The sequence below is a fragment of the Myotis myotis genome, unplaced genomic scaffold (assembly GCF_014108235.1).
Source record: "Myotis myotis isolate mMyoMyo1 unplaced genomic scaffold, mMyoMyo1.p scaffold_m19_p_47, whole genome shotgun sequence".
Classification (NCBI taxonomy): domain Eukaryota; kingdom Metazoa; phylum Chordata; class Mammalia; order Chiroptera; family Vespertilionidae; genus Myotis; species Myotis myotis.
This window is the reverse complement of record NW_023416354.1, coordinates 741,178-769,145: the sequence shown is the minus strand read 5'-3', so window position 1 is coordinate 769,145 and position 27,968 is coordinate 741,178. Positions and strand designations below refer to the sequence as shown.

Here is a 27,968-nt window from a genome sequence, read left to right as displayed (position 1 = left end):
TGGTCGGCCGCGGGGAGGGGCGGGACCGGAAATGGCTAGGGCGGGGGCGGGGCCTCGCACGGCGGCGGCGGCGGCTGGAGCGGCGGCCGCGGGGGCTGGACTGGGGCGGCCGCAGCTGCCCGGAGCCCGATGGTGCGGGGCCGCGGCCAGGCCGCAGCAGGAGCCCGAGGCCCGGGCCGCCCCGGCTGACCGCGCGGGCCCGCGCTGCCCGGAGCCCCGCTGCCGCCCGTCGGTCCCCGCCGGGGCGCGGGCCGCCCGCCCGCCATGGGGTCACTGTTCCGGAGCGAGCCCATGTGCCTGGCGCAGCTCTTCCTGCAGTCGGGCACGGCCTACGAGTGCCTGAGCGCCCTGGGCGAGAAGGGCCTGGTCCAGTTCCGAGACGTGAGTGTCGCCCGGGAGACTCGGGCCTCCCTTCCGCCCGCGCCGGGTCCGGGGCGCGCCGCTGCCCCCATTCCCCAGGCGGGGAAACTGAGGCCCAGCTCAGGGTCCCTCCCGGCTGAGTGAGCAGCGCCCCCCCGTGAGGTCCTCCTCGGCCTCGGGTCGTGCCATCCGACGCCCCTGTGCCGGGCACCGGGCCGGGCGGGGGAGCACATCCGCCAAGGCCTCCCTCCCCGAGTCCCATCTGGCGGGGGACAGAGATCGGACACACCAATCCACACACAAGACAATGTTTGCTGAGAAGAAGATAAAACGGGGTTGGTGTGAGGGTGGCTCGGCTGGCGGTGGTCCAGGTGGGCTTCTAGGAGGAGGTGGCGTTTGGGCCGAGACCTGGGGAAGATCAGGGAACCAGGTGGCAGGTGGGCTCAGCGCCTGAACTGGCAGCCAGCCAGCCAGCGAGGTGCGGGCTCCTCCTGGGGGAGCGATTTGTGTCGGTTTTGTTCGCTGATGTGGGACGGTGCCATGGCCTGGCAGGGACTGGGAGCGCCGTCAGTATTCGTTGAATGGACGCTGTCTCCCCAAGTGACAGTGAGCACTTGTTTGTGCATCTGTCTATCCGTTTGTCTCCCACACGGACTGTCAGCCCCCACGGTCGGGGGCCTCTCCTCCCCGGTCCACTCCTGATTCCCCAAGACTGGGAACAGCCCCTGGTTGGTGGCACTAAAGGGCGTTTGTGGAGCGACCGGGCACGCCTGTATGGAATGTGTGCTCTGTTCCAGATGCCGGCTTGGGTGCTGGGACCGACTGGGTGGCCAGCCAGGAGGACAAGGTCCTTGTGTTGTGGCTCACAGCCTGGGAGGAGCCGGACAAACACACCGATGACGGAGGGCGACGGGGAGAACAGGGTGTGGAAGGGAGGTTGGGAAGCAGGACCGAGACGTGCTGTTGGGACGGGAAGTCACGGACGTGGAGGTTTTATTTCCTGGGCCACAGCCTTCCTCCCCTGGTGGCTTCCCCTTCATTTCCAAAGGGAGCACCCCTACCGCGTGCTGATGCCGTTGGGGAGAGAACCCTGAGTGACGTGAGGCTGCAGGGCAGGCCCGGCTCTCTTCCTGGTTCCGGGGGCCACTCGGGCGCCAGCGCCCGGACCCACTTACCTGGCGGGTGCTGGGCTGACCCGGTGGATGTGCTCCATCCTGTGAGTCCTCGGCCCCGGGGCGTGGCCGGCTCCAATCTCAGAGGCTTGAACAAATGCCCCAGTCGCCGCCAAGATTCGAGTTTCACGGAGTGTCATTACAGCCTGTGCGCTCATCCTCCCCCAGAAGGAAACCGGACCAAAGGAGCTCTTCCCGGTGTGGGGCCAGGCTTTCCGAGCTGGGGGTGTGTGTGTGTGTCCGTCCCTGTGTGTGTCTGTCTGTGTCTCCGGGCGGCTGTCAGGCAGCGTGGATGCCAGTGCATAAAGTTCCATCGCGGCTGAAGTTCCCCTGCTCTGTTCTGGGGTTTCTTACTGACCTCGGGCTCACCAGATGGGACCCCTGACCTCTGCTTGGTCTCGGGCTTGCAGCTGAACAATTTTCCCCTTTTCATTCAATAGCCCTTCTGAGGGGAAGGAGGCGGGGCGGAAGGAGGCGGGGCCTGGGTTTCCGTGGTGACAGCAATGGAAGGCCTGGATGAAAACAAAGTTATTTAACCTGAGGGCTCAGGGAAGGCGGGAGCCTGCCCTTTGTCACAGTCCCAGCCTCAGAACAGTTTTCACCTGTAGGCAGTTGCTGAGCTGCTGGGAGTGGAGTGGAGATTAGTAAAAAGAGCACCAGGCAGCCTCTGCCAGGTTTTTTTTTTTTTTTTTTAAATAGGTTTTTATTGATTTTTGAGAGAGAGGAAGGGAGAGGGATAGAGAGAGAGAAGCACCGATGTTAGAGAGAATCACTGATCGCCTGCCCTCCTGTATGTCTCCCGTTGGGGATGGAGCCTGAAAACCGAGCCTGTGCTCTGACCGGGAATCGAACCCTGACCTCCTGGTTCATAGGTTGACACGCAACTCCCTGAGCCACGCCGGCCGGGCCCGCTGCCGGTTTTCTGAGGTTAAATGTTAGTCTTCCAGTGAATCCACGTTTATAAGTTCTTCATATCACTGGCCCGGAATGAGGGTGATGTTGCCTCCCTATAAAGAAGAGAGAAGTGAAACTTTGTAAAAGAAACCACGGAACAGGAAAAACACAGTGAATACCTGTGAGACGGTGATGATGGGATGGCCAACCCGATCTGTGTGTCAGGGCCAGACGGCGGCCTCTTCCTGAGGTCGGTCTGCAGAACCACGGGGTCCGATGAGGGTTATTGGGGTTGATGTGAGGAAGGAACACCTGCAGTGGAGAAGCGGGTGGTTGGCAGAGGCTTGGGGGCCTGGCTCCCCTGTGACACTCAGTTCCGTCGGGAAGACCGTGTCTGAGTCCCCAGGAGCTGGAGAGCGCGGCGCCAGGTCAGCGTGAGTCCAGGACTGAGTGGGAGTTGACAGACAGGTGGCATGAGACGTTGTCTTCCTTGTGGGTAATTCTTTAAAAAAATAACTCCACACGCCGAACAAGAGCCGAACCTTGGGGTAGAGACTCTCGTGTTGAGCAGTTCATGCCAAGCTGCTGTCTGACTGTTTTCTTGAGTGTCCGCTACAGATGCGAGAATTCTTGCCCCATGCCGTTCCCCGTGAGCGGAGACCGAGCCTGACCTCCTAGCTCGTAGGCCGGCGTTCAGCCACTGAGCCGCACTGGCTGGGCTGTGCTTTTTTAAAAAAATTACCTTTACTGTTGGAAGTACAACAGATGTCCCCTTTTCCTCCCATTGACCCCCCACGCTGCCCCTTCCACACGCCCCTCCCCCCGCATCCCCTTGTTCACGTGGCCCCACCCGGCTGTTCACGTGGCCACACCCCCTTGAGACTGTGGTCGGCCACACCTCCCTGGTCGGCCCCTGCTCTCACACCGTCCACAGTCCCTTTGCCAAAGTCCTTCCAGAAAATCGTGTGCGCGTCTCATCTCTTTCCCGCTGGGACTGTGATGCTGGGATTGAGACGGAGACAGGAGAGCAGTGGCCCGGCCGGAGTCCGTGTGAGGGGTCCCTGGAAGGCGAGGACACTTAAAAATCAGAACCACAGTGTCATCATTTAACCTAAGCTCTTTAATAATTTCTTGCTATAATCAAATGCCGTAGTCACTTCAAACACCATTTTATAAGTGTATGAGTCACATGACTAAGTCATAACTTCGTACAACTTTATTGACGTGTGTCATGAAATCCACTCATTTCAAGCGTATTCCCTGACTTAGGAAGTGTGCTGAGCCCAGTCTCAGGCGTCCCACGCCAGGAGGGGAGCCCCTTCCCGCTGCCGCACTCAGCCCCCCGGCCGTCGCTCGTCTGCCTCCCGCCCTGCGGGGAGCCCTCTCTGGACGTTTCATAGGAATGGGGTCGCACAGTGTGTGCCCTCTGTGTCCTGTCACCCCCAGAGTCCTCCGTGACGTTTCATGTGTCGGCAGCTTGTCCCTGCTCCTTGCCGAGTCGTACTCCACGGGTGGGCGGACTCTAACTCCTTTCATCAGTTTTCCGTGTGAATGCTGTCTCCATATCCTGGGTGGGTGTCTTCTAGAGAAGTCTTTGTCCGGATCCACGGTTTGGGCTGAGGTTAAATTTCTCCATGGGTGTTTCTGGGCCGAAGGGCATTTTCCAGGTGTTTCTGGTAACAGCTGCCAAGCGCTTTCCGAACAGCCGTGGCCGAGCGCGCCCACTCAGTAGTCCATGAGGGTGCGCTGTTCCCCAGACGCTTGCCAATGATATTTTAACGTCAAATTCATCGTTAAACTTCAGGTGTTGAACGAACATTTTTGATTCTTTTCTCAGCTCAACCAGAATGTCAGTTCTTTCCAAAGAAAATTTGTTGGTGAGGTGAAGCGGTGTGAGGAGCTGGAGCGGATCCTGGGTGAGTTTATGAGAATAAACCGAACAGCCCTTTCCCGTAAGCACCCTGCTCCCTTCAGAACAGTCAGGAACTAGAGATGAGTAGGAGGAAGAGAAGAAAGCGCCTGTCTCCTCCCTGCCCCGGGGCCAGCCCCTCATGGAGGTTCACTCACAGCCGCACTGGCGTCTTTTCACCTGTAGCCTCAGGGCTTACACCCATCAACTGACGGGTCACCCTGTCGTCCCACCTGCTGCTGTCCAGGCAGCGCCACAGCAGGTGGCCTCTGAGTCCGTGGGAACCAGACGTGGATTGTCAGACACGCAGGGAAGGGGGGATGTGACGTGTTGCCACCTGCGCAGTGTGGAGCCTCCCTCTTCCTCGTTGGTTCCGCAGCGTACCTGGTGCAGGAGATTCACAGAGCTGACATCCCGCTCCCCGAGGGCGAGACCAGCCCCCCTGCCCCGCCTCTGAAGCAGGTCCTGGAAATGCAGGTAATGCGCGCCCTCAGGGCTGTACCTCCTCCCTGTCTGCTGCCTGGTCGCCTGCCCGTCCTCTCAGAGCCAGAGGACGCTCACCCCAGATGGCCATAGGCAACCTGGCCCGTGTGGCTCAGAGAGGGCGCTACCCCAGATGGCCATAGGTGACCTGGGTGGTGTGGCTCAGAGAGGGCGCTACCCCAGATGGCCATAGGCGACCTGGGTGGTGTGGCTCAGAGCGGACGCTACCCCAGATGGCCATAGGCGACCTGCGTGGTGTGGCTCAGAGAGGACGCTACCCCAGATGGCCATAGGCGACCTGGGTGGTGTGGCTCAGAGAGGACGCTACCCCAGATGGCCATAGGCGAACTGGGTGGTGCGGCTCAGAGAGGACGCTACCCCAGATGGCCATAGGCGACCTGGGTGGTGTGGCTCAGAGAGGACGCTACCCCAGATGGCCATAGGCGACCTGGGTGGTGTGGCTCAGAGAGGACGCTACCCCAGATGGCCATAGGCGACCTGGGTGGTGTGGCTCAGAGAGGGCGCTACCCCAGATGGCCATAGGCGACCTGGGTGGTGTGGCTCAGAGAGGACACTACCCCAGATGGCCATAGGCGACCTGGCCCGTGTGGCTCAGCGGGCAGCATCATCCCCTGGCGGGCAGCATCATCCCCTGGCCTGGCTAGACTCTGGCTTTTTAAAAGCTCCACTGGTGGGCGCCGTAGAAGGAGCTGGGACGCCGCCTGGGCGCCGAGGCGGGTGCTGAGCAGCTGCGGTTCCGTTGCAGGAGCAGCTGCAGAAGCTGGAGGTGGAGCTGAGGGAAGTCACGAGGAACAAGGAGAAGCTGAGGAAGAACTTGCTGGAGCTGATCGAGTACACGCACATGCTGCGGGTGACCAAGACCTTCGTGCGGCGGAACGTGGAGGTGCCGGGGCGGCGCCGGGGAGCCCGTGTCTGAGCGTCTCGGGCCGTCGGGTCCCGGTGGGGCTGGCAGTGCCTGCCATCCTGCCGGCGACGTGTGGCTTTTGCCAGGAGACGTGTGACCGCAGCCTTACTTTCCAGCTGGGCGGTCCCACACGAGAAAAAGCGTTAAGCCTTTTCCTGTGTTGGTCGGTTTTAGCAGGAACAGTAGCTCCTACTTGTTTTTGTTATTTGTTTTGAATTTATCTTTATTGTTGAAAGTATTACAGGTGCCCCCCCACCCCCATTGACTCCCCGTCCCTCCCCCCCCCCCCCCCCCGGCCTTCACTGCCCTCCTGTCCGCGTCCGTAGGTTATGCAACACCTCCTGTCTGTGCAGTGCTTAGGTTTGCAGTTGAAAAAAATCGTATGATCATGAGAAAGAATTGGACAGGACTTCCAGTTCTAAAATCTAGACCTTATTTCCGAATTGCTAAGAGGAAAGGGGTAAACCCCGCCATGTACACGATGAGAACGAAGCGCAGGCCCTGCCCTGCGGTTTCCCTGTGCGCCCGCCCCCCCCCCCAACCACTTTCGCTCAGAAACCTGGGGCACCTGGGGCGGGGGAGGGCCCAGCGTACGCCCCGCTCTCCTGGGACTGTCGCCAAGGAGCTGGCAGTGAGGGGTGGGCAGTGGGTGCTTTCTTGGTGAGAGCTGTTTCCTGTCTGAGTTCCCGGGGCCTGGCACCCAGATCCACGTGGCAGGGACGCACCCTAAACTGCTGCTGGGAACGAGACGGGAGGAATCGCTTCTCACGAGACGCACGTGGTCTCCTCTCTCGTAGTTTGAGCCCACGTATGAAGAATTCCCCGCCTTGGACAGCGACTCCTTGCTGGACTACAGCTCTATGCAGAGGCTGGGAGCGAAACTGGGGTAGGTGGGGGGGGTCGGGCCCCTCTGCCCCTGTCGGGGAGGACGAGCTCCGTGGAGTGACGGACGGCACGCTCCATCGCCCGTGACTGAGTGGCAGAGTGAGCGCTGCTTAGGGAACACGGGCTCCCCAGTGTGCGCATCGGGCGGCTGCTGTGCTTCTGGCTGAGCCACGGGCCCAGGAGCTGGGAAGAGGGGGCGTTTAGGCCGCGTTGCTCCTCGAGCCTGAAGCGGTTGGGCCTGGGAGCGCCCAGCCTGGCCTGCGTGGGGTCGGGGCTGAAGGGGCTGGGGGGTGTCGGCCCTGTGCTCAGGGCCTTCCTGCTGCCCGTTCTTGCCGTTCGTTCACCTGAACCGGCGGGACCCTGCCTCCTCCGGGTTCCTCCGAGGAGCGCACGCCCTGTTCATTCACCGCCTGGGGGAGCTCAGTGTTGAGCGTGAGGACGGATCCCCCAGAGTTTATTCACTTGTCAGGTCCGGGAGCCCCTGCCAGCCTGAGTCACTTCACGCTCCCTTCTCAGCTGGGCTTCTTGTTGGGTTTTCTGTTTTTCACTGTGAGCTTAGGCCAAGCCCAGTGGTTTCTCGCCGGTGGCTGTAAACTCTCAGGGAAGGCTTTCCCCTTCCACCCGGAACTGGGACGTAGCACGGCACCTGTGGGCTCCTTTGAGGTTGCCCGTCGCCATTCACTGAGGGGGGGGCCCTTTGGGGGACCCAACTTGAGAGAGGAGATTTGGGGGTGATCTTTTCCTCACCTGATGGAGACGCAGGGCCCATCCCCTTCTCCCACGCGAGCGCCTCTCCCACGTGAGCACCGAGACTCTGGGCCTTAGGATGCTGGTCGGGGCGGTGGTGTGGGGGTGTGAGGCTCTGTGCCTTCTGTTCCAGGATGTCCTGAGTCTGGGCTCGGCTCAGCCTGGAAAGGATGCTTCAGGGCCTTCCCACCGGCGTGCTAGGGTCTGGCAGTCGGAGGCCCCTTCCCCTGGCCAGAATGGAGCGCTCGTCGCCCGGGTGCTGTGCTGGGTGAGAGCCGCTGCCCTTCGCTGACCGGCGGTCTGCATTCCTCCTAGATTCGTGTCCGGCCTCATCCACCAGGGGAAGGTGGAGGCGTTTGAGAGGATGCTGTGGAGGGTCTGCAAAGGGTACACCATCATGACCTACGCAGAGCTGGACGAGTCCCTCGAGGACCCGGAAACGGTGAGTGGGGGGCACGGTCGCCTTCGGCCAGCGACAGGCCCGCAGCGGCTGGGCACAGCGCAGGAGGACCCCGGGGGGCTGCTCCCCGCCCCTCCTCCTCAGAGATTCCAGGGCCTCCTCCCACGGCCACAGCACGGCTGACCCAGGTGGACACTGCCCCCCCCAGGCCTCGGAGCCCGTGAGGCTTTCTGAGAGGTGTGTCCCCGCGTCAGCACTGCGCGCGGGCCATTTCAGCAGCGAAGCCACCGCCCGCGAGCACAGACCGTGCCGGGATAGGCCAAGCAAGGACGCTCGCTTGCCGTTGGGGGGAGCGAGGCAGAGGGGACGTGCACGCGGGGGCTTGGGTTTTGGTCGCTCTACTTGCCCGAAAATGACCAAAAATATGCCTGGCCTTGGTTCGGGGTTGGGAATGCTTTTCGCGGTGAACTTGCCGTCGCGGCCTCGCAGGAAGGAGGTCGGCGCGCGTGTTGGGGGAATGAGTGAGAGGACGGACAGAGGCTGAGCCGCCAGAGGGGCGCACGCTGCAGCCCCGGAAGTAAGGGCGCCTTCCCCGCAGGGAGAAGTCATCAAGTGGCACGTGTTCCTCATCTCCTTCTGGGGCGAGCAGATCGGCCACAAGGTGAAGAAGATCTGTGACTGGTGAGAACAGCCTCCTTCCTGCCCCCGCACGCAGGCCCGGCAGCGGCGCGGACGCTCTGGGGGTTGTCATGCGGCGTCTTTGCTGAAATGCTACGTTTTAAACATTTAATTGGTTAGCTAATTCTTGCCAGGGCAATTCTTAAAATAACTTAAAAGTTGAGACCATGTTAGTGCCATTCCCAGATTTGTGTGTGTTTTAGAAATCAAGGCTTGAAAGATCAATTGGCCTGGCCGGCGTGGCTCAGTGGCTCAGTGGTTGGGCGTTGACCCAGGAACCAGGAGGTCACGTTGGATTCCCGGTCAGGGCACAGGCCCGGGTTGTGGGCTCATCCCCAGTGTGGGGCGTGCAGGAGGCAGCTGGTCCATGTTTCTCTCTCATCATTGATGTTTCTATCTCTCCTTCTCCCTTCCTCTTTTTCTAAGATCATTTGAAAAAACATTGAAAGTCATTTAAAAACATTTTTTAAAAAGATCAATTGGAAAAGGAATCAAGTTGAAGTATTTTGAGCCGCGCATGGACTTGCCTGTGTTCGGTGGAGCCCTGGGCAGTTTCTCCCTCTGAGGTTCGCTCCAGCGTTCCTCCAGCCCCTCCGGGTCCTGACGGCGGGGAACTCTGTCTTGCAGTTACCACTGCCACATCTACCCGTACCCCAGCACCGCCGAGGAGCGCCGTGAGATCCAGGAGGGGCTGAGCACCCGCATCCAGGACCTGTACACGGTGCGTGGCCCGGCCCTGCCACCCGCCGAGGCTGGGACGCGCACAGACCCGGCCGCTCCCCTGTCCGGCTGGACGGGGCACATGGCGGTGTCCAGGGGCCGGCAGGCCGCCTCTACCGTCGCGGCGTGTTGTCTTGCAGCCTCTGGGACCTCGCTAGTGTCGGCTTTGCGTGGGAGGTCGCCTTGCTGTGTCGGCGCAGTCTTCATCACGCCCGCTCCGAGTGTGGCTCTCGTGTCCCGTTTCTGCTCAGGGCAGGGAGGGCTCTCGGGCTGTGACCCACGGAGGCGCCAGGGGCTTCCGGGCGGGGCGGGATGGGGGGTGCGTGAGAACCCGGAGGTCCCTGCACCGGGCAGGCCTGGTGCTGCCCCAGTGGCTGTGACCTCAGACTCTCTCCTGTGGCCCTGGCTCCTCTCCGGGAGAGGCAGCTCCAGGGGCATCGGAAGGGCTGAGCTCGGGTCTCCACCTGCCTCATGGGGTCCTGGGGTCCTGGAGGGGGAAGAGGAGGAGCGCAGTGAAGGCTCGCTCACCTGCCTCCAGGCAGCAGGGGCCGGGCCTTCAGCCTCCCTCCGTGGGACTCAGGCCGAGCTGAGCGCTGCCCACCCGCCCACAGCCGCGCTCCTCCCCCAGGTACTGCACAAAACCGAGGACTACCTCAGGCAGGTGCTGTGCAAGGCGGCCGAGTCAGTGTACAGCCGCGCCGTCCAGGTGAAGAAGATGAAAGCCATCTACCACATGCTCAACATGTGCAGCCTCGACGTGACCAACAAGTGCCTCATCGCCGAGGTCTGGTGCCCCGAGGCCGACCTGCAGGGCCTGCGCCGTGCGCTGGAGGACGGCTCGGTAAGGCGCCCGACGGCTGGGAGCTCTCTGGGAGCCCGCGGGAGCTCGGCTCGCCGCCACCACTGCTCCTCCGCCTCCGCGGCCGGGAGGCGGGCTGGGAGTTCAGGGGCGTGTCCCACACGGTGGTGTTCTGTGGTCTCGGGGCTGTGGCTTTGTGATGAGCGTGTGGTGGGTCTCAGTTTTGCTGTCAGTCGCGCTGCCTGCCCTTGAGGGGACTCGGAGGTTCACGCTGTGCCATGGCGGCCACTCTCCCAGGACCCGTGCCCTGTGTCTCGGGAAATAGTTTGGCTGGAAACCTGCCCTTCTGGTCCCAACCCGAGCTCTGGATTGTGAAGGCCGCCTCCCCATCCGTCAGCGGATGTGTCTCAGGAGGTGACGCTGCCAGCAGGGCTACCGGTGGCCGCTGGCCAGCGACGCGGGATTTCAGTTTATTAGCTGGTGCAGCTGCCTCTGAATGCCTCCTGAATATCACAGTAGTTTTAATTTTTGTCTTTTTAAAATCTTTATTGTTGGAAGTGTCACATATTCCCCTTTCCCCCATTGACCCCTCCAGCCCGGCCCCGCCCCGCCCCAGGCGTCCACCACCGTATTGCCTGTGTCCGTGGGTGATGCGTTTATGCCGAAGGGCCTTTGGTTGATCTGCCTCTTGAACATTTTTAAAAGATAAAAGACTAAATTCCAGTTTTCCTGGTGATCCTGGGACTCCCTAGTATCTCTCTGCCTGGAGGAGTCCCTCCAGCTCCTCCCTCCATGTCCCCACCCACTCGGCCCGGCTTGCAGGACCCCGCCCCGTTCCTGCTTCTGCTGTCCTTGGGCCTGTCCTTGAACCTGTCCTTAAACCTGGTGGTTCGATCAGTACTTTCCCCCGGAGCCCAAAGAACTTCGCTGGCAGGAAGCAGTGTGCTGAAAAGGCTCTTTCTTGGACAGTCTTTTTTATTTTTATTCTTTTTCATGCGAAAGAGAGAGAGCGGTGCTACCATCACCTCATTTATGAACACGATCCCGACGACAGAAACGCCCCCCACCCTGATCCGCACCAACAAGTTCACCGAGGGCTTTCAGAACATCGTGGACGCCTACGGCGTGGGCAGCTACCGGGAGGTGAACCCAGGTGGGACCCTGCGTGTGCGCGTCTGACGTGGGCCGCGTGCGGGAAGCAGGCCCCGCCGCTGCGCTGTCCTGCGTGGCTTCCCGCCCGCCCGCCCTCGGGCTGCCGCTGCCGGCTGGACGCGCCCGGCCCTGAGCCAGCTCTCCTGCCCGGCAGCTCTCTTCAGCATCATCACGTTCCCCTTCCTGTTCGCCGTGATGTTCGGGGACTTCGGACACGGCTTCGTGATGTTCTTGTTCGCCCTCCTGTTGGTGATGAATGAAAACCACCCCAGGCTGAGTCAGTCGCAGGAGGTAAGAAGCCGCCGCCGCCGCACGGCCTCTGGTCCGGCAGCCGGAGTCGTGGTTCCCTTCCTGGGACCAACACAGCCGCTTCCTGAGTGCGGGTCGGGGCTTGGCGGTAACCGTACGGCCTGGCTGAGACCTGGTGCGGGGTCGCCTCTGCGACAGCGTCTTGGTTGAGGGTTTTTTTTTTTTTCCCTTTATTGATTTTTAAAAAGAGACGGGGAGAGAGAGAGAAACATCAATGATGAGAGAGACACTGATCGCTGCCTCCTGCACACCCCACACTGGGGATCAAGCCCACAACCCGGGCCTGTGCCCTGATTGGGAATGGAACTGTGACCTCCTGGTTCATAGGTCGATGCTCAACCATTGAGCCACACTGTCTGGGCTGCAGTGCCTTGTCTCTGAGAGCCCTGAGGGCCGTGGTTGAGAAGAGGCCTGCCCAGCCTCGGTCACGTGACCCATCTCCCTGCTCCTGCCTTGTGCGCCCCTGTGCTGACCGCACGCTGCTCTCCACGCAGATCCTGGGCATGTTCTTCAACGGCCGGTACATCCTCCTGCTGATGGGGCTGTTCTCGGTGTACACGGGCCTCATCTACAACGACTGCTTCTCCAAGTCCGTCAACCTCTTCGGCTCTGGCTGGAACGTGTCTGCCATGTACAGCGCCAGCCACGCCCCGGCGGAGCGCGGGAAAATGGCGCTTTGGAAGTAAGTGCCGGGGGCAGCCAGGCGACGGGTGGGGCAGGGAGAGCGTCCTCCCCAGACCCCCCTCTCCCCTCGCCCCTCGCTCTGTTGCAGTGACAGCGTGGTCCGGCGCAGCCGCGTCCTGCAGCTGGACCCGAGCGTGCCCGGGGTGTTCCAGGGCCCTTACCCGCTGGGCATCGATCCTGTGAGTGCACCCCTCCCCCTCCCCCCCCTCCCCCCTTCCCCCCTGCTCCGCACGGCGCCGGCACCGTGGCGTCTCAGACTAGTCCCAGGCTTACAGGCTTTGTTTTGTTGTCACTTTATTTTTTGTTTACGGTTTCCAGTCTGTCGCTTGGCAGTAGGTTCAGGTGTGCACATAGGGTTAGTCATGTTACAGGACGGTGCCCTGATATTCCAGCAACCGCCTGCCTGCACGTGCTTTAATAAAAAATTCTTGTTGTTGTTAATCCGCAGTATTTGTATGTGAAGGTGACACACAGCCCTGCCTGTCCCGGCCCAGGGTCGGGGCCCCGCCAGCACCCTCCCGCTCTCCCCAGAGGGGACAGGGCGCCCCTTCCGCCGAGCCCAAGCCCGAGGGGCCCTTCCTCTTGCTTTTCTCTCTCCTTTCACTTCCTGGGCTCTGGCCCCAAACGCACAGGCTCGCTGCCATTCTTGGCCTTTATGTTCAGACTGTGTCACTCCGGGCCCTGGGCTAAGGGGCCAGCGTTCTCAGGTGGAGCTTCAGGAAGAAAGGGCACGCTGCTCTCCTTGGTTCACTGCTGCTTCCCGTTCAGATGGAGGTCTCTCCACTGCCACCGCGGCAGAGGGAGGGCGCTAACGACTTCTCTTTTGGTTTGTTTTGTCTTTAGATTTGGAACTTGGCCACAAATCGCCTCACTTTCCTGAACTCTTTCAAAATGAAAATGTCTGTGATTTTAGGAATTATCCACATGACTTTTGGAGTCGTCCTGGGAATATTTAACCACCTGTAAGTACAGGTTTTTCGAAAGCCGTATTTCTAAGCCAAGCTGGGTATTTCTTACTTTGCCTCTTGACGGTAGACGACAGGTAAGAGGCAGCCGATGTGGCGGCTGAGTGTGTGAGTGATTGTTTCGATGATACGATTTTTGACAGTTTCATTAGGTCGTTCGCTCAGCAGATGTTTGTGGAGCACAGAGTTGTGCCAGGCAGTATTTTTGGTTCTAGGGAATGAGCAGGGAGGAGGCCGGGAAGCAGGGGAATTACATATTCATCTCTAGGATTGACTTCTCACTTTTTTATGCATTAGAAAAATTTTAAAAATTATTTTTTAGTCCTCACTGGAGGATATCTTTATTGATGAGAGAGAGAAGCATCGATTGGTGGCCTCATGTACCTGCCCCACCAGAAATGGGACCTGCAGCCTGGGTATGCGCCCTGACCGGCATCGAACCTGCAGGCTTTTTGGTGTGTGGGCGATGCTCCAACCCACCGAGCCACCGGCGGGCGAGACAGCCTTTTGTGTGGCGAGCTGGTATCTAGGAGTGAGAGGGAGTGTCTTCCCGAATGGGTCTGTGGGGGCGCGCGGTGTTGCGTCCTCACGGTTCTCTCCCTGGAGCCCTAGCAGCGTGTCGGGCGGGAGCCGTGCTGAGAGGCTTCGTCACAGGAGTGACCGCCTCAGCGCGGCCCTGTCCCGCCCGCCCGCCCTCCAGGCATTTCAGGAAGAAGTTCAACATCTACCTGGTGTCGGTCCCCGAGCTGCTCTTCCTGCTCTGCATGTTCGGGTACCTCGTCTTCATGGTCATCTACAAGTGGCTGGTCTACTCGGCGGAGACCTCCAGGGCGGCCCCCAGCATCCTCATCGAGTTCATCAACATGTTCCTGTTCCCCACCACGGCCACCAGCGGCCTGTACGCGGGCCAGGTGAGTCCCCTCTGTCCCGGCGCCGTCAGCGCATTGCCGGGGCCGTCCCGGGCCTGCGGGCACAGGGGCTGCGTCTCCGTGTGTTATCACAGAAGGATGTGGCCTGCTGGACACGGTGCTGGGGGCGCTGGCAGGCCATACCATCCAGACTCCCTGCCACAGCCCGGCTGGCGTGGCTCAGTGGTTGAGCATTGACCTATGAACCAGGAGGTCACGGTTCGATTCCCGGTCAGGGCACATGCCCGGATTGCAGGCTTGATCCCCAGTGGGGGGTGTGTAGGAGGCAGCCGATCCATGATTCTCTCTCATGTTTCTCTCTCCCTCTCCTTTCCTCTCTGAAATCAATAAAAGCATATTTAAAACAAACCCCCTGCTGCTCAGTAGCTGTCAGAACTGGTGGGAAGTAAATGTACCACTGGGGGTTCCAAGGGCTGCCCAGTCCCCCCACTTTCCCAGTTTCTTTAAAATCCCTCTCTGACAAGGCAGGTCGTCCAAGAATGGGCACCTGGGCCGCAGCCCCGTGGCCTCTCCAATGACCAGGTGTCTGAGTGACGCCCCTCGGCAGCGGCTGCCCGCCCTGCCTGCCCCCAGTCCCCCGCCGCCTCCAAGTGGGATCTGAACCTGACGGTTTTCGCCCCCTTGTAGCCCTCGTCATCGTCATCGTTGGTACTGGAATCGCTCTGGGCCCAGGAGGCGGCCCTGGGCGTGCACTTGCTGTGAGCTCCTTGCTTATGAATGAAGGGATGTTGGGCTTGATGTCTGCCGATTTAAGGAACGTGCCAATGACCCGTCGGGGTCTGTGTAGTCACTCCCTCCCCCCCTCCGCCCGCAGGAGCACGTGCAGCGGCTGCTGCTGGCCGTCACCGCGCTGTCCGTGCCCGTGCTCTTCCTGGGGAAGCCGCTCTTCCTGCTGTGGCTGCACAACGGGCGCAGCTGCTTCGGGGTCAGCAGGGTGAGTGCGGCCATCGGAGCTCTCACCTCCCCCGCTCCTTGGTCCCCAGCAGACCCCACCCCGCCCGGCCTGCCCGTCGGCTCCAGGCCACTCTCTGCCCTGGGAATCCATGACTCTGACCCCCTGGACCCGGTGAGAGTGACTGCTCCCATGTGCTCCTCCCTCGGGGTCCAGGCCTCCACAGGGCTGCTGCTCCGCTGGGGGCGGCTCCCGACCAGCACGCGCTCATGTGATGTTTTTATAATCGCTGTCCTAACGGGTGTGGAGCCCTCACTTTGTCCTAAAGGGCGTTTGTGCTCCCGAGAGTCTAAAACTCGTGAGGAGGAGCCGGGGGCTCTGACCTTGGCCTTGTCACAGCTTTGCTTTGAAAGGCGCTGACCATGCTCCCTGTTCGCTGACCGTGCCCCCTGTTCGCTGACCGTGCCCCCTGTTCGCTGACCGTGCCCCCTGTTCGCTGACCGTGCCCCCTGTTCGCTGACCGTGCCCCCTGTTCGCTGACCGTGCCCCCTGTTCGCTGACCGTGCTCCCTGTTTGTCGCTAGAGTGGGTACACGCTGGTCAGGAAGGACAGCGAGGAGGAGGTGTCTCTGATGGGCAGCCAGGACATAGAGGAGGGGAGCACCCCGCTGGAGGACGGCTGCAGGGAGGTGACCTGTGAAGAGGTAAAGCTTTCAGTTCCTCATGATGAAATAGACGCACATGCCCGGCCGGTGTGGCTCAGTGGTGGGGCGTTGGCCTAGGAACCGGGAGGTCACGGTTCAATTCTTGTCAGGGCACAGGCCTGGGTTGCGGGCTCCATTCCCAGTGCGGGGTGTGCAGGAGGCGGCTGATCCCTGATTCTCTCTCATCACTGATGTTTCCATCTCTCTCCCTCTCCCTTCCTCTCTGAAATCAATAAAGAATAAATAGACTCATCACTAAGCTTTCATGTAGTGATGGTCTTGGTGAGAAGGATGATAATCCGTCTCCAGGTGAGACACTGAGGTGGGGTGCGGGGGAAGGCTGCGAGCAGAGCTGTGAGTCGCCGCCCCGCACCCTGGCGTCCTCACGCCAGGCCGCAGCCAGCTCTCGCGGTCGCCCTGAGAGTGGCGCGGGCTTGGACCTCACGGGGTCTGCCTGGCGCCGACGCTAACCATCCTGCGTGGTCTCCCGCAGTTTAACTTTGGAGAAATATTGATGACCCAAGTGATCCACTCCATCGAGTACTGCCTGGGCTGCATCTCCAACACCGCGTCCTACCTGCGGCTCTGGGCCCTCAGCCTGGCCCACGCACGTAAGTGTCCCCCCTAATACCCTCCTCCCAGCACCGACCAACTCACAGGACGCTTTAAATTGTGGGGGAAGCGCAGCCCCGTCTCTCAGCTCCGGGGTGAAGTTGGCCCGGGGCTGCTGGGAGAAATGCGTGCTCACAGGCCAGGGCTGAGTTGGGACAGAGCCGACTGGCCCCAGTTGGCTCAACCTCTCCCGGGAGGCAGGCTGCCGTGTCCTGACCGGCCCTGCCTTCCTCGGTGCTCGAGATGGTTGGGGAGCTGGTTTATGGTTCCGTGAGAAGCAGGTGACATGTGTCATAGCGGAGGAGGGTGTTATTCATGGGCAGCAGTGGGCATGGCCAGGAGGAAGCCCGGGCAGCCAGCCGGCGAAGGTGACTCACTTCCGGGAACAGACGTTAACTCCACACACGCTCCTCCGCAGAGCTGTCCGACGTGCTGTGGGCCATGCTGATGCGCGTGGGCCTCCGCGTGGACAAGACCTACGGGGTCCTGCTGCTGCTCCCGGTGATGGCGCTCTTCGCCGTGCTGACCATCTTCATCCTGCTGGTCATGGAGGGGCTGTCTGCGTTCCTCCACGCCATTCGCCTCCATTGGTGAGCTGGCAGCTCAACTATTCCTTATGAAAAACGGAACCCCTCCCCCAGATGTGTGGATATAACCCCCCCCAAAATCCAGAGCTTAATTTAGCTGTGCCTTCCCTTCCTCACATTGGGGGCTGTGTTCAGATCTCCCGAGGAAGAATTCTATTTTGTTTCTGAGCTGTTATCCCTGACAGCGAGAGCAAGTTCATGCTTGCCCAGTAGTTGTGTGTATTTCAGGCTCTCAGTTCACCGTGAGCCTTGCTTTATCTTGTAAAAGGCTTCGTACCTGTTTCTCAGTGTTTCACAGTGAATTCAGATTGCTTGTCTGTGTGCCCAGCTACCACGGCGGGGGAGAGGTCCTGGGTGCTGGTGTGTGTGTGTGCACGTGCACGTGTGTGCAGTGCATGAGGCGGTGCGATGTTTCTAACACGTCATGCCTACACAGGGCGAGCACGCGTGCCCATTTTGCCTAAGTACAAATAGTTCTGCAAGAGCAAGATGGGACGAAGCAACTGCAGCCCAGGAATCTTTTGTTCTTAATTTATAAAAGCTGTTTTACGAAATGTGGGGAATGTCACTCACTCGCAACCTTTCATTAACACATGGATTGTTTTTATTTTAGGGTGGAATTTCAGAACAAGTTCTATGTTGGTGCAGGCACCAAATTTGTTCCTTTCTCATTCAGACGACTTTCATGGAAGTTCAGCGACGACAGGGCGTGACTGCAGCGCTGCAGCAGCCAGGCTTTCCCATTGACGGAGAATTATCATGTTGTAGAAATTCACTTGTGTCCAATTTACGATCAGAAAAATTCTGTCTTCATTGATTGCCTTAGGATCTAGCCAAATAATTCTGTAAGATATACCTCTTCCTCACGTTAAATATTTTGTAAAGTTTATCAATTTAGATACATAAATTTATTCCCATTTTCCTGATGAGCAAATATAAGTTAATGCCAAAAGTTACGTTAAACTTATTTTTTAAAATACAGGCTTGGGGGAGAGAAGCCCGCTTTGAGCGGCTAATCGGAAACAGTCTTAGTACTTAATTCCTTTTCACCTTATTAAAACAACAGCAACAAAAAACAAAGAGTTATTCTGTCACCCGAAGTCAGAGAATATTTTCCAACAGCTGAATAAGTATAGTTTTTTAAGAAGTTTAATGACGGATCATCAAAAGACACATTTAATATTCTGCTTGACCAGAGTATGGGAACGTTTTTTATTGTGTACTCCTGGGATTACGAGGAGGAGGCGGTTTCTACAGTTTTGTCTTAATTGGGGAATGTGGGACAAAACCTGCAACATGTTTATTCCCCTGGTATATTTTTTTAAAGACTCTCGCCCTGTTCTTACGTCACTCCGGTTACGGGCTGTATGTTTGGGAAGGAACGGCGTGCTGAGCCTGGCGACGCCGTGTGACTGTGGAAGATGCAGTAGCGACATGCCCTGGACTCAGGGACCCGCTTGGCGGGCGTTACTGAGCAGCAGGGGTCTCTCCTGAGCGGAGGAAAGGGAGAAAGTAGTCTTTTGTACACTTTCATAACAAAATGTAAATCAGGATGTTTTACCATGAGGAGGTCGAACCTGCCCCGAGAACAGTACGTTGACCGTTTTTACCTCTGAGGCTGATTCTAGTGAAGGTCGGACGGAGGCGCTTGGAGTTCACGCACACGCCGCACACTCCTTAGCTCGGCTGGAAGCTGGTTCTCGGCCGCTGAGTTGGAGTCTCTCGTTTAAATGCCTCTGCTCACTTGACGTTTCGTTCTGAGTGAATGGGAATCGGTCCTGTTGGACTTGATCTGGCCCGTCGTCTGTGAATTATGCTCCTCCTTCCTCCTCTGCTGTCATGGTTTGTGGGTAATTTAATTCTTTTCAGGACGAGCCGGCAGTATGTTCACTTGTCACATTTTCTGTAACACACGCCAAAGGCTGTCTGTCGCCATCTCCCCGCCCTGGCTCATTATGCACAGCCAGGCATAACTGACTAACATCAAACCTTTTAAGAAATAGACATTTTTATTGATTTCAGAGAGGAAGAGAGAGTGAGAGACATCAGTTATGGGAGAGACTCATGGATGGGCCTCCTGCACGCCCCCTACTGGGGATCGAGCCCACAACCCGGCCTGTGCCCCGACCGGGAATGAACTGTGACCTCCTGGTTCCTAGGTCAGCGCTCAACCCCTGAGCCCCGCCAGCCGGGCTCACATCAGACCTTTTCCTTGTGTGACGATTCCATGCTGCTCTCCGTGGGTGTCACCCAGAGCCGGTTGAAATTGCCAGCGTTTGTCCCTCATGTTCAATGTCAGACCGTTAGTGACAGTGAGGAAACTGGACAACGATTCTGCTCTCTGCCCCCAGCTTTCCCACTTCCCCCACAGGCTGTCCGTTTTCATCACTCGACTCCAGGGGGCGGGCAACAAAGTGGGAGCTAACTCATCCCGAGGAAGCCCAGGATTCGCCCGTTAGTAAACGAGAGACAGCACTTGCTGGAGCCTCCGCTGCCCGCTGCTCCCTGCCCCGGGGCCACCTTGGTAATTCTAACGAACACCTCCTATCGGTATGGGGCCAGGAGTGCGTCATGTCTCCATGGAAACTTATGTAGAATGTCATTCTAAAAAAGCAAATGAATGGTCCCAACAAAACTCTCCAGAAACAGTGTGATGGTGTCCCTTCAGCACTAACGGGAATTTTACTTCTTTACGAAGCTGTTGGTCCCAGCGTCGTGTCACCAGAGCAGTTGTTTTGCTTTGTTTTTAAGCTATTTGGTGGAACTGTTGTGTGTACAGTGTTGAAGGCAAGACTTTATTCTCTTGATAGCAAATACCAAGAGGAAAAGTGGCCAGCGGTCTGGGTGATGTTCTAAATATGATTATTTTTCTAAAGATCCGTGTCATGACGGCCAGGTTTTCCAGGTTTCGTTCTATGTGTTCATGGAGTCCTAAAACATAAAACCGAGGATTTCTTCCGTCATCTAGAATCTGAGTTCATCCTCGAAGGTGGAGAGCGTCCTTGTGGTGACGTGATCATGGTCCGCTCGGAAGCCCTAAGGTGTTCTGACGGGGTCACGGGGAGCCCCGGACTTTCCGTTCATCGTGGACGTGACTTTGCAAAGACTCGCCTCACCGGACGCGCCGCTTCCTCCTTTCCGCACGGGGTTTTGTAACAGCCTTCGGCTCTCCGTTTCTCCCTGCAGTAGTTTGGTGAGGCATAGCACGTCTGCAGCACAGGCGGCGCTTAGGGACGCAGGTCCGTGTGGTTTGGAAAACAAACGCAAAGTAACTTCAGCCGCTGCTCTGCAGTCTGCATTCGTGACTGAAATGTCGAAGCCAGGTTGGCTGGCACGCCACCTGGTCTCCAGCAAGGTGACTGGGGCATCGCCATTCCAGACCGGGACACAGGGCCGTCCCAGGGGCGGTCTGGCAGCCGGCACCGAGCTGAGCTTTGGCTTCGGATTGTAAGGAACCCTTAGGACCTGCCACTCACTTCCTAGTGGGAACCCCGACCAGGGCGAGTGCTGAGGTCGGCCTGGAAGTGAGGAGCCTCAGGCTCAGCAGACACCGGTGGACAAGCCCCGGCCCCCCGGATGCACTAGGACACGTGCATCTTCCTCTCAGTATTGAACTTTTTACTAATGAAAATAAATCTATATTTTTAAACCGTGAGCGTTCGTTCTGCTTTATTCTTCCCTGGCTGACAAGAAAGCCAAAACAGCCGCCCCTTTGTGATCATAACCTCCCTCTTCCCCCCCAACTTGTCCCTTCAGGCTCTCTCCGCAGAGGTATTTGCTCCGCCACCTGTGACCCGTAGGGCCTGGAGGCTCGGACGAGGCCTCCCTGGCCTCCAACTTCGCCTCTGCCCCTCGGAGATCCTGGGAACTTGTCGCCTCTCTTGCCTCGGTTTCCGTACACAAAGCGGGCAGGTTGCCAGCCCAGGGAGTCCCAGACAAGGCTCTTGGGCCCCGAGGTCCGCAGTGGGCTGCCCTTGGGCCCCACGCCGGTGCGTGCTGCCCCCAGCTGGGCTCGGAGGAAGGGTAGACCCACGTCTAGGGAGGAGCCCCTCACCCCTCACCCCTCCGCGCGGAGGCTGGGGGCACCCGGGCTTCTCTCGAGGGCTCGGATCCACCCTCTCCCGCGGCTGGGCCCGCGCCTCTGCCAGCGCGGGGACGGTGTGGGGCGTGCCCCTGGACTGAGGCGGGGTCCACGTGGTGGCGGCCGTTGCCGGAGCGGCCGTTGCTAGGGGCGCCGTTGCCAAGGACGCCTGCCTGCCGGCCGCTGGGCTCCCTTCGCGGCCATGGACGACCTGCGGGTGCAGTGGATACGCGACCGCGTGTACACGGCCTTGGGCCTCACAGACCCCCAGCTCTTCGAGGAGCTGCTGGTCCGCAACGACGGCGAGGCCGAGGACCTCATCCTGCACTTCCTCAACCACACCAGCGAGGAGGAGGGCGCCGCCACGCTCTTCTTCTACCGGAAGGTGCTGCCCGAGGAGGTGGAGGTGGAGGTGGAGACCGGTGAGCCCGCCGCTCCCTCCCCCGGGCGGCTGCCCACCCACCCCCGACCTCCGCCTCCCTCCCTCGGGTGCCGGCCTTAGATGGTTGTGGTCGCCCACCCAGTGCGGGGACTGTCGGGGTCCCGGGTGAGCGGGGAGCTGCCCCTGCTCGCACAGACCGCTGGGGAAGGAGCCCTTGAGTGCATAGTCGCAGCAAACGCTGATTCAGTGCTTCCTCCGCACCCGGTTCGGTTCCACGGCTTATAACAGCTCATTCATGCTGTGAGGTGGGAGTATTGTTAACCCATTTTACAGATGAGCAAGCTGTGGCACAGAGAGGCCGAAATGACTCACCACGTAGGTCACCCAGGCAGTCAAGATTCAAGAATAGGAGCCACTGCTCAGTGACAGGCCAGAGACCCGCCTGGGTGCTGGGGGACACTTCCTCCTTCCTCTCCCTGATACTGGCAGGTGTGCCCTGGGCGGAAGAGCGGTCCTTGCTATCTTCCGAGGTTCCTGACATGCAATTGGAAAGCAATGTGCAGCCCTACCCGTTTTGGCTCAGTGGATAGAGCGTCAGCCTGCGGACTCAAAGGTCCCAGGTTCGATTCCTGTCAAGGGCATGTACCTTGGTTGCGGGCACATCACCAGCAGGGAGTGTGCAGGAGGCAGCTGATCGATGTTTCTAACTCTCTATCCCTCTCCCTTCCTCTCTGTAAAAAATCAATAAAATATATTTTAAAAAAGAATTTGCAAACGAGGTTTTAAAAAGGGCAGCCGATTTTATTTATTTATATTTTTTAAAAAATATTTTTATTGATTTCAGAGAGGAAGAGGGCGTTAGAAACATCAGTGATGAGAGAGAATCATGGATCAGCTGCCTCCTATGCGCCCCACACTGGGGATCGAGCCCACAACCCAGACCTGTGCCCTGACCTGGAATAGAACCGTGACCTCCTGGTTCATAGGTTGATGCTCAACCACTGAGCCATGCCACGCAGGCAATACACTTATTTTGCGTTGTAGAAAAAGCTAAAACCACAACATAACCACCATAACAAATTGCTAGCGGCACCCAGAGAGACGAATCTATTCTTCCAGCCTTTCATTACTTTCTCCAGGCAGACCTTTGGACTTGGATGTTACGTTATAGCAGGACCTTGAATTTAGACCCTCATTATCACCAAGTGACAATATGGACGTAAAGATACACGAACGGGATCGACTGTTTAACATGGACCAAATTTCAGTCACCCTGATTTTGTACTTAAAATATATATATCAACACCCTAAGAAATGGACTCGACTTGCACTCCGTGTGACCGCTGTTTGCGGTGCGGTGTATACTCACACATGTAGCCCAGTGTCTCCTGGCTGGATGTCCCCCTTCTGCATGGACCCAGATTACATTCCCACTTTAGAGGGTCCCCCGGTTAATTCCTGGGCCCTCCAAAGGCGCTTGGAAACCTCCTGGGGTGGTGGTCTGTTTCTGGGCTGCCTCTGACTCTCCCCCGCCCTTCCCCTCCTTTTGGTTCGTCTCCACTGTCGTCCCTAAATGCCAGTGCCCTCCCCGCTGGAGGATTTGCACGGCTTCGCTTTGCATCGCTATGGCTGTCTCGCTACCTCGAATGTTTCTGTATGACCGTGTTGGTTCACAAACTGGCCCCTGTGCATGGAGAAGGGCAGCCGGATTGGTGACCGACCGGTTTACTGAGCCAGGGGGCTCCCATCAGAGGCTTGTTGGGGGCCCTGGCGCAACGGGGACCGCCAGGACCTTAGTTTACCGACAGGCCTCGGCGGGGATCAGTCGTGGTCCCCACCCACGTGGTCTCAAACACACGTGATTCTCAGGCTGCGCCCTTGCAAAGGCCTCCCGCGCTGGGACGGTCTGCGGAACTTTCCATTCCAAGGGTAGGGGTGGGGGAGGGACCGCTTACTGCCCGGGGCCAGCTTCCGGGTCAACCAGGGTCACTTCCGGTGGAGACCCCCTTCCATAGGCTCGGCTCTCCCGCCAGGTCCAGCTCCTCCACCCCGAGGAGAGCTGCGATGCCAGGTGTGTCTGGCCCCGAGTCAGTGATGACTTATTCTTCTCTTTCCATTTCTCCGGCTGCGAAGACGAGGTTTCCGCCTCGGAGGGGGATGAAGCGGAGGAAGAAGAGACCAAGTCTCTGAAGATCGAGTCCATGGACAAAGTGTCAGGTGCGGGGTTCGGAGGGCGCTCCGCGGGCAGAACCGGAAAGGTTGTTGCCCGGACGGGACTCATTTCCGCTGTTGACCCTCGCGGCGCCGAGGCGTGTAGGTCGCGGGAGGGAACTAGCGGGGTTGACGGGCGGGTGCGCTGTCAGTTTCCCTCCATGGCGGCTTCTGCAGGCCGCACGCCCGAGGGGAGCTGTCCGCCGGGCCGAGCGCCCCCTGCAGGGTCCCGGGGGACCCCCCTGCCCCCCAGCGGCTGGTGGGTGGTGGTGGTCAGCCATTGGCTTGGAGGCCATCCCTGCATTTCGGCCTCTAGTCACATGGCGTCCTCCCCGTGGGCCTGTGTCTGCATCTCCCTCTTTTCTCCTGTGGATGTAAGAAACGTCCATACCTGCAGAGGGTTTTGTGTGTGTTTTTTAAAAAATATGTTTTTACTGATTTTAAAGAGAGGAAAGGAGACGGAGAGAAACAGCCATCCGCTGCCTCCTGCACGCCCCCTACTGGGGCCCGAGGGCAGCGCAGGCCTGTGCCCTGGGAATCAAACTGGCGCCCAAGGTGCACAGGCCAGTGCTCAACCGACAGACACACACCCTCCAGGGCTGGGGCTGCAGAGAAGTTTTATGCGTCTATTTGGGCCAAACTGGTGACATTTGCCTGGGAGCCGGGTCTCAGGGGTTCCTAAGAGTAAGCGGTTGCAGTTTCTTTTATGCATTTGAGACGAAGGGGGCACAGGAGGAGGACGACAGGGGCGTGGGGGACAGACGGGGTTGGGTTGACAGGACAGTAGAGATGGGGTGCTCCCTGAAGTGGCGGGGCGGGGGGGGGGGGCTGTAGGAGGAGCCGTCCGACAGGAGGCGTTTCAAAGGCCTGTGAGACTTGGACGGACCGGGCCTGCTCACAGCAAAGCTGGGAAGTCCTGTGCCTGGGGCTGACCACGCGCCGTGACCTGCCCGCTGGGAGGTTCTGACCAGGCCACGTCGTCTAGATGACTTTTCTCTGCATCGCCCACAAGTTTCGAGTTTTGTAGTGAAAAAGGAGCACATGCTAGTGTGTCAGCGGTGATTCTCGTCCTGGTGATAAAACTCCATTTTTCAAAGTAAAACACTGGGAAGTCACTCGTTGGACACAGTCATAGAAGATACACACACGCACACACACATACGCACACGCATGTGCACACACGGGCACACACATACATGCACGCGCGTGCACACACATGCTACATTTCTGATTGAGGACCCATCCAAAATGCAGTACAACTCTCCCGACGTGAGTGTGAGTTGAGGCCATGAGAGGGTCCATTTGTAAAAGACGCGAGTGCGGCCTTTTGATGCCAGGCCTGTAGCATGAAATGTGCTCCTGGACAGCTTGCGCGTTTGGTCTTGCTGGGAGGGAACCCGGTTCTCCGAGCGGCTCCTCTTGTTCATCGAATGACGTTTTGCAGCTAAGGATGGGCATTCGAGAGCCAGTTCCATGTTTCAGTCCATGATGAGCACAGAGGATGACAACTGGGTCAGAGAGCGACCGGAACACAGGCTCGCCAAGGTACGCGCGCTCTCGTCTCCTCGGAGGCATTGGGAGTTTGGTGCCTTCTGAGGAGGCTGGGGGACCGACACAGGTCCTCCGAGGCCTGGAGGTGACAGCCTTCTGCGGGGGTGGAGTCCCCGAGACCCCCTGGGATCGCATGGTTCGCTGCATGACTCCCAGAACCCAGAAGAGCTTTTGTAGTTGCGGATAGCGTTTATCTCAGGGAAAGCAGGCAGATGCAAATCAACAAGGGAAAAGGAGGCTGGGGCAGAGGCCAGCTGAGTGCAGGCCTGAGCTTCCCCCGGCCCGCCCCGGGGGTGGGGACATGGACAGAGCTAATTCTCCCAGCAGCTGCCTGCGTGGGACAACAGGTGTGAAGTGTTGCAAATCAGGGAAGCTCACCTGAGCCTTGGTGTCCAGGGGGTCAGTCCCACAGGCAGGAAGTGCCCTCATGTCTCACTTTAGCTGCTCAGTCCCAGCACCCTCAGAGGTCAAACTGCTACCGTGCGACCCACGCCCCAGGCAGACGGGCTGTCACCGTATCACCGAGTCGGTAGAAACTTCCCTCAGGTGGACAGACACTGTGTCAGGTGGATGCTCCAAAAGCGGAGGGGTTCGCACCCGGGTGCACTCAGGGCCAGAGCCAAACTTTGCAATGTGCAAGGTTTGGACATCGAGGCCTGCCGAGTTAACCCTTTCCCGTACAGGTCCCGGGGGTGCAGCTTAAAGCTGGCATGCAAGCATTTAGCCTGACCTCTGCTCAGGGAAATAACACTTAACTGCTGTATGCATATGCCCCACCCCCAACACGGAATCCAGTCTTGGTCTGTTGCAAAGCGTGGCCCAGAAAACTCTGTCAGTCATTTGTGTTTTTTTTTAAACCGTGAGTGGCTCGGGCCTGAGATGGAGCTGCATCTGCGATGCCAGGAGTGAGAGCAGAGCTGGGCCTGGAGGGGACAGCGCAGCTGAACTGGGGGTGAGGTCGTTGGGGGGCGGGGGGGAGGATGACGTATCTCCTGTGGCGGTGCTGCCCCGTTTCAGAGGACCGTCAAGCACATCGTGGACATGACGCATCTCCACGTGCTCTGCACTCCTGTCCCCGAGGAGTTTCTGGCCCAGAACGTGGTGTTTTTCCTGAGAAATACAAAAGGTACCTTCCCGAGAGGGTGCACGGTTGCGGGTGTGTTAGAGAGAAAGGTGTCTGGCAAAGGACAGCGCACGTCTCCGCAGATGGGGGACGCACCGAGACCGAACCTTGAGAATTGCCGGTGTGTTTCCATTTTCCCTCGTTAGACCGAAATCTGACGTCCAGGTGACATTCGAATGTCTGCCGTGCTGATTGTTCTCTGGTGGATGCAGTGATTCATATCCAGTCCGCCCCGGGCAGCACGGCCGACTGTCACCCAATGTGAACCCCAGGATTCAGAAGGGACTTTGCCAGTGGCCCGGGGAGGCATTGATGGGAGGCGGAGACCCACAGAGCAGGGAGCCCAGCAGGTGTTTCTAGGAAACCCTAGTTGGTCCTCCTTGTCCGGCTTAGATGGGCTCCTCCGTGGAGCGCTCGGGCGCTGCGTGTCCCAGTCCGTGACCCCCGGTGCGTCAGTGGGTGCCTCAGTGTCCCGTGGGCCAGGGCAGCCGTGTACTCTGAGTCTGGGCAGAGGCCGCTGGCCCCTGACCTGGGGGTGTGCGCCATTTGCCGACCCCGCAGCCCCCCTGCGCCCGCTCCCTTTCAGAGACGATCTCGGAGGCCAGCTACATGAAGGAAGCTATGGAGATCATGCCCGAGACGCTGGAGTACGGGATCCTAAATGCCAACATGCTTCACTTCCTCAGAGACATTATGTATCAGGTGAGTGTGGGCGGAGGAAGACAGCCCGCGTGTGTAAGATTGAGGCCATCGGAGGCACTCCGCGAGCAGGCAGTCGGCAGCTCGTGGGTCCAGGCCCCGTCCTGGCTCTGTCCTTCCATTTGTGCCTTTGATTCCAAGCCAGGGGCGTCCTGAGAGCACGTCATTGACATGAGGTCGTATGGTGATTGGCTCCGTCACCTCGGCATTTCAGGTTTTCTTGCCGGCTTTGTCCTTCAATCAGCACAAGGAGGCGAGCGTGGCTCTGACACCCGGAGAAATGCTGGACTCTCTCGATACTGAAGTGGAACTCCTGAACGCGCACGGGGAGGCCGTGGAGTATCACAGCGTTCAGTTAATACGGGATGAGTTCTTAATGAACGTCCAGAAATTTGCAAATAATATTCAAAGAACAGTGCAGCAGCTTGAAGGTAAGCTTTCATCTCTCCTCTTTAGTTAAGCATGATGACTTCACTTGAAGAAGGCAATTGAAGAGTCCACAAGCTTTTTTGTTTTAACTGAGGATTCTTTTTTTTTGGAAATATGTTCTTACTAATTTCAGAGAGGAAAAAAGGAGAGAGAGATAGAAACATCAATGATGAGAGAGAATCATGGATCAGCTGCTTCCTGCACGCCCCCTACTGGGGATCGAGCACGCAACCCGGGCCTGTGCCCTGACCTCCTGGTTCATAGGTCAATACTCAACCACTGAGCCTGCTGGCTGGGCGGTTCACTTTTTTTTCAATTTTTATAGAGAACACGTATGGGGGAGGTTTTAGGGGCGGCCCCGGGGAGGATTCAGCAGCATACTCAGCAGCTTCCCAGGTGTGTTCTGCAGGGCCGTGGTCTCCACTGGGGGACTGGCGGCGCCAGGCGGGCCACCACTCACCGCACCTGGTCCTGAGGTCAGCCTTGGGCTGCTTACCTGGTTTTGCTGACCTTCTGGGCCTGGAGCTGAAATACGACTGAGGCCTAGGTGTTCTCTCTTTAAGTGCCCACCTCACATGCCCGTCCGTGTGCATTAGGGTTGGTTGGGTGGTGTGTGTTCCGACTTCCTGTCCCAGAGGACAGATCTGCACGCTCACCTGGTGTGCTCACCTGGCGAGCTCTGGGGCA

At 58.7% G+C, this 27,968-nt stretch overlaps 2 protein-coding genes across 7 annotated transcripts in view; both read left to right on the top strand.

The window, feature by feature from the left end:
• Positions 1-47: 47 nt before the first annotated feature.
• ATP6V0A2 (ATPase H+ transporting V0 subunit a2) lies at positions 48-20,460 on the top strand. Of its 6 annotated transcripts, XR_004967282.1 has the most exons (22): positions 48-381; positions 4,264-4,342; positions 4,715-4,812; positions 5,585-5,722; positions 6,541-6,629; positions 7,691-7,817; positions 8,374-8,456; positions 9,081-9,174; positions 9,802-10,014; positions 10,975-11,125; positions 11,279-11,415; positions 11,928-12,115; positions 12,206-12,296; positions 12,961-13,079; positions 13,783-13,993; positions 14,639-14,709; positions 14,826-14,945; positions 15,489-15,606; positions 16,100-16,217; positions 16,637-16,808; positions 17,419-17,650; positions 19,682-20,460. XR_004967282.1 is itself a non-coding variant. In XM_036307373.1 (21 exons), exons 1-21 carry the CDS (start codon positions 265-267, stop codon positions 17,516-17,518), a joined length of 2,601 nt encoding a protein of 866 aa, XP_036163266.1. In that variant the 5' UTR covers positions 48-264; the 3' UTR covers positions 17,519-20,460. The 6 variants fall into 6 exon arrangements, 3 of the variants coding, with proteins under 3 accessions (XP_036163266.1, XP_036163265.1, XP_036163267.1); XM_036307373.1 differs by having other exon boundaries at positions 5,585-5,689; positions 17,419-20,460; XM_036307372.1 differs by having other exon boundaries at positions 17,419-20,460.
• Positions 20,461-21,088: 628 nt separating this feature from the next.
• DNAH10 (dynein axonemal heavy chain 10) overlaps positions 21,089-27,968 on the top strand; it is a 66,792-nt gene continuing 59,912 nt past the window's right edge. The window contains exons 1-6 of the mRNA XM_036307367.1: positions 21,089-21,308; positions 23,402-23,485; positions 24,924-25,024; positions 26,048-26,156; positions 26,740-26,855; positions 27,067-27,283. Of these exons, the coding sequence (XP_036163260.1) occupies positions 21,089-21,308; positions 23,402-23,485; positions 24,924-25,024; positions 26,048-26,156; positions 26,740-26,855; positions 27,067-27,283 (847 nt within the window). The remainder of the gene's footprint in view (positions 21,309-23,401; positions 23,486-24,923; positions 25,025-26,047; positions 26,157-26,739; positions 26,856-27,066; positions 27,284-27,968) is intronic.